This window comes from Montipora capricornis, chromosome 1, assembly GCF_036669925.1.
Source record: "Montipora capricornis isolate CH-2021 chromosome 1, ASM3666992v2, whole genome shotgun sequence".
Taxonomy (NCBI): domain Eukaryota; kingdom Metazoa; phylum Cnidaria; class Anthozoa; order Scleractinia; family Acroporidae; genus Montipora; species Montipora capricornis.
In genome coordinates this window covers 53,556,330-53,561,329 of record NC_090883.1, presented here as the reverse complement: position 1 = coordinate 53,561,329, position 5,000 = coordinate 53,556,330, and the positions used below count along the sequence as shown (strand labels likewise).

The window sequence follows — 5,000 nt, the reverse complement described above, 5'->3', positions numbered from 1 at the left end:
ATGGAAACCAGACGTCCACATTTTTAACAAAATCACTAGCTTGCCAAGACAGCCTGATATTGATTTGTTTGCCTCTCGGTTAAGTATCCAGATTATTACCCACTAGGTTTCATTGTTTGCAGACCCACATGCACTAGCAGTGGACACTTTTACCGTGGATTGAAGTAACTATTTTGTGTCTGCTTTCCCTGAGTTCATTTAGTGTCCTGCTACAAGTCCTTCAAAAAATCGAGATGGACTCAGCATTAGCCATCCGGATTGTTCCAAACTGGCAGACACAATCGTGGCACCCCAAGCTTACAAGATTCTTATTAAGCACACAAAGCAAAGCAAATCTCCTTCCCAAACAAAGTGCACCTGACCTTCAAAATCAATCTACCTCATACCTTGGGAAACAAACTCGGGCGTATGGCTCACCTATTTTCAGGAGATCCCTCGAGAGTCAAGGGATTTCAGCAGCAGCTTAGAACACTACCTGCAACTCCTGGTGATCCAGCACAGAAAAACAGTACCACACATAACGATCTGTGGATCCCTTTTGTTCACCTAAGGGTGCACTCTTAGATCTTTTACAGAAACTGTATAACCGAGAATGTTTCTACAGTTGTCTTAATACTGCAAGGAATGCACATGGCCCTTGACAATAATGCTACGATTGGGGCACAAGTCCGCACAGGGGTTTTTCAGTCCCGGCCTGCATTACCCAGCCTGCATTACCCAAGTACGTATCTACCTGGGACACCTTAGTAGTCCTTCAATACCTAAGAAAGCTAGGACCGTTTTTAAAATCCCTCGCCTGTGAGTTGGTTACGTTAAGCCGCGGCTACGGGAGCAATTTTTGTCTCGCGCAGGTGATGCAATTGTTTTTAAGATTTTGTCTCGTCGCCGGCGCGCCAGGGTGGCTACGCTTGTGACAAATTTTGGCGACAAATTGAAGGTTACGCGAATCACATACTTCAGGAGATCTGGGCACTATAAACAAACATTCCTACTTTAATTTCATTGGGTAAATACTCTTTAGTCTCGTCGCAGGGGCGGCCAAAGAGTTGCAGGGTGGCTACACGGGCAAATCTCTGCGATTTTGTCGCAAAAGTTTAAACACTTGCGACTTTTTTCTTGCGATTTTTCCACTTGTCTCGTCGCCAGTTCAAGAGTGGCTACACGTGTGACTTACATCTCGCGCTGGCGACGCGACAAAGTTTGAAAAAATCGCATCACCAGCGCCAGCAAAAAATCGCTCGTGTAGCCACGGCTTTACGTGGACCGTGGTAACAGGACAATTTAACAGGACAACGCTGCCAAACAATTCACTTGATGAACCTTCAGAACATGCTTAAGGATGGTGCTACCTCATACTTGCATTATATTAACCAACTGGTAAATCACTCTGCCCCGAGTATGGAACAACCTCTGATCAATATTACGAGCTTTCGTTCAGATGAGAGGCTGTGTGTAGCTTCAGGCCTTGAGGAGTATGTAGGAAGCCCTGCAACTCTGCGAGTGAGCGAAGACCAAGTATTCATTAGCTTTATACGCCCGTATAAGAGTGTCAAAAGAAATGATATCAAGATGGATAAGGAATGTTATGAACCTATCGGGTGCTGACATCAGTGTTCAAGGGCTGCTTCAACAAGTAAGGTGTTCAACACTGAATATTCCTCTGCAGACAATCACAGTGTCTGTGTATTTTACTCTAGAACAAAAAATGGGGGCATTCAGTCACGAGTTATGCCTATCCTGTAAGTTTCTTTGTTTTGTCTTGGGATGCGGTGCCTTCATGACTTTAAAATCTCTTGCAATCACTGTGGTAGATGACTGATGAAATTAAAAAAAAAATGAACGAGACTACCTGAAGTTGAAGTTTGATTGAAATTCTATCACTCATCAACAGAGCAGATATGACACGATACCACTACACATGCGCACAACCAGTCATTTTTAGAAACAGAGATGCCACATGACGCCCAAAATCAGTAAACTGTACATCAAAGAAATGCAGTTGCCCCTGCAGAGAGGATCGAGTTAATTTAAAAAAAAACCATGGGTGGGCGTGTAACCCCTCCAATGTAGATGACGGATATAATTTTTTAATTGTCTGCCATTGTTGTTTTGCTCTGTGCTCGGGAAGTACTTACAATCCTAGTATTCTGGGTACTCCCTCGATCGGTTTTCAAATTAATTTATATTAAAAAAGAGGTCCTTGATAATTCTCTTAGATATTATTTGCTCCTCACCACTAGAATTTTAAACTTCTATTCCCCGTACAGAATAGGCCTTGCTTATGCATGATGACGTCATATCCTCAAAAATTGACCACCACGCCTTAATATTTGCCACTGCACTTAAAACCATGAGGGTGCACGTAGTTGCAATTTTCTGCTGACCGACAACTTTGTTTATTGACTTAGATGACCTATTGTAGGAAAAGAGATCACTTGTGAAAGAAATATATGGTAATCACTGCATTTAAATTCTTTAAGAAAATTCAAAGCTTTCAAACTTTTAGAATTATATTTAATTCCACCCATCGTCCATCAAATGAATTTGGGGTGAATGGAAATAATCTGACGGTCACTGACCAATCACAAACTGAGAAATAACCTCTAAATTGCAGGCAAATGAAACGCTGCTTTTGTTGAAGTAAGCTTCGTGACAACCTACCGACGTCTAAACACTCTGATTCATCATACATATAAGTATTTCACTTGAGCTGCTGTCCGTCAAAGAGTAAGTTACTATGTCGTTTCCGAAAAGCGAAAACTTTTGCGATTAATACCCAAAATCGACAGGAAAGTCTGAAAGGCATACTTATTGCTACACGACATTCACGCTCCAAAGAGATCATGACTGAGCAAAAAGAAGCCTTACTTTACTCTCCCTCAAAGAGACCCGGTTATTTACGCAAGTGAGACAAGTAGAACACTGTTGAGGCTAGTAAATCACGCGGCCAAAAGATAGATGCGAAGTACATGACGTTGCCCCCCTCCCCACCCTCAATAGTGTTGACCATCCCTGAATATAGTCATTTGATAATTGTGCTTCTACTGTTACCTGTTTCTTGTTTTAAATGGAGAGCTATAAACATCTGCTTTCTTTCTAAAGCGTTTATAAACTCGCCAAAAGCATTTGGGCCTTTCCTGGATAACATGTCTAACAGTGTGTCAATCTGTTGCTCTGTTGTAGACTCTTGTTTTACTACCTGACGGTCTGATTCGTCCAGAATGCTGCTCAAATATGGTAGTAACTTGATGGGTTGCAGGTTCTCTAACAGATAGGGCCGCTGATGCGTCAAGATACTACGGTGCCTTTCATCCATCTCCTTCTTGTGGCAATTTGTCAGCAGTCTTTCCTACGGCAAGAGGAGCAATTAGGTTCTCCTGCAATACCAAGTCAATTTTTTGTTCTAATAATCGCTATGCTGGTAAAATATGGCAAACGATTGTTTTCAAGAAGGTTGACAGCATTTTTATCGTTTAAGGATTATTAAAAGCATTAAAAAATATTGCCAAAATAATACATCGATTTATATGACATTAAAAAAAAGTGCCAGGATTAGTAGTGGATAGATTAAAACAACCACCCCTCAATCTGAACCCTCTTAAATCCTGCATTAACTTTCATGTAATATTCTAAGTTATGTCTTAGTTAGAACTTTCATAGCGCCTAGTTACGTAATACAATGGAGAAACCGGTGTTGACGATTCACTCACGTTTTTCTTTTTTAGTTTCTGCCCATGTTAATTTCCGTTTTCCGCTGAAAGCCTATTTAATTCAACAAAGTAATATTGGGAAACCTGATTTAATAAAGCAATTTAATTCTTTCGTCAAACACTTGCCCTTCTTTCATGCTAGAAGAGTCAAAGCTTCTAACCACAGATTTGTATTTAACTATACACAATTTTAGCCCTTGGAATTTACTTCATTTTACAGGAGGTTTACGTTAACCCAAGCCCTGCCAGTGGCAGAAGTATGGATTATTAGTTATAAAATAGGATCAAATCAGTTTTTAACACTTTCAACAAACTTTACGATTTGGAAGGATTTAATCTAGCCAACTGTTTCACTTGACGGGAAAGTTATGATACCATATAAGACACTAATAATTGCTTAACAAGATGTAATTCATTAATATGACGTCATAGGTTACCGTGGCAACAAGAGAGCCATCCAAAAACACCCTATCTTTTGTCTTTTAATGCTTATATCTTAAAAACGAATTCTGTCACAATAATGCGTGCATCTTGTTAAGCAATTATTGGTTTTTCGTTTGGTACCATAATATTAAGTAAAACAGTGTTGTAAAGTTAATCCTTCTATTAAAAAGACATTAAAAGACATTTCCTTGAAACTATTGAAACCGGTTTGAGCCACCTAAAACGACAGTGAAGCAAAACCAATAACTTTGTTTAATTTTATTATTATTTTTTTGTTGTTGCAATACAGTGCAGTGACATTACAATACTGTACTACAGTTAGTGAAAAATAACCCACACGAAAACGTAGTTTTAAAACTTAAAACCAATAACTACTATTGCTTGAGATCACAATGTTGAATGTTACAGTTTCCAAGGATACAATGAAGAGGCAAACCGTAGTTATATTAAAGGCACGCTAAGCGTTCATGTCCAACATTTTAGACCCACGATTTATGAAATTTGAAATGTCTTAAACCACCAAATACCCCAATATCTTTCCCAGAGCCTCCGCGGAACGGGCGAGATGTTTTGACCGAGCAAAAAATGGGGAAAAGTTCTTTTCTGTGAAACCCCACGGAAATGCTTGCTACGCAGGCTGGTCTCCTGCTCGCCCTTTTGCTTGTTGTCAGACTCTTCCTGTTGAACTTCGTCCCCAGAAGCGCTGTTTAGGAAGTAACGCTCGAACGAACAGGTTCTATATCCTGGATTTGGCTCGCCGCCTTTGCCATCCTGACACAAATCGTTTTCGGCCTCTTGACAAAATATGTCAATACACTCTTTCCAAACCAAGACGCTGGTTTTCGT

At 40.2% G+C, this 5,000-nt stretch overlaps 2 protein-coding genes across 4 annotated transcripts in view; both read right to left on the bottom strand.

The window, feature by feature from the left end:
• Positions 1-5,000, bottom strand: part of LOC138050077 (myosin-2 heavy chain-like) — a 108,420-nt gene that overhangs the window by 15,976 nt on the left and 87,444 nt on the right. The window lies entirely within an intron of this gene.
• The window catches only part of LOC138050058 (trichohyalin-like), a 23,102-nt gene that overhangs the window by 15,976 nt on the left and 2,126 nt on the right, over positions 1-5,000 (bottom strand). For both annotated transcript variants that reach the window (XM_068896554.1, XM_068896556.1), the window contains exon 2: positions 3,052-3,349. In XM_068896554.1, coding sequence (XP_068752655.1) covers positions 3,052-3,316 — 265 coding nt within the window. In that variant the 5' untranslated portion in view covers positions 3,317-3,349. The remainder of the gene's footprint in view (positions 1-3,051; positions 3,350-5,000) is intronic.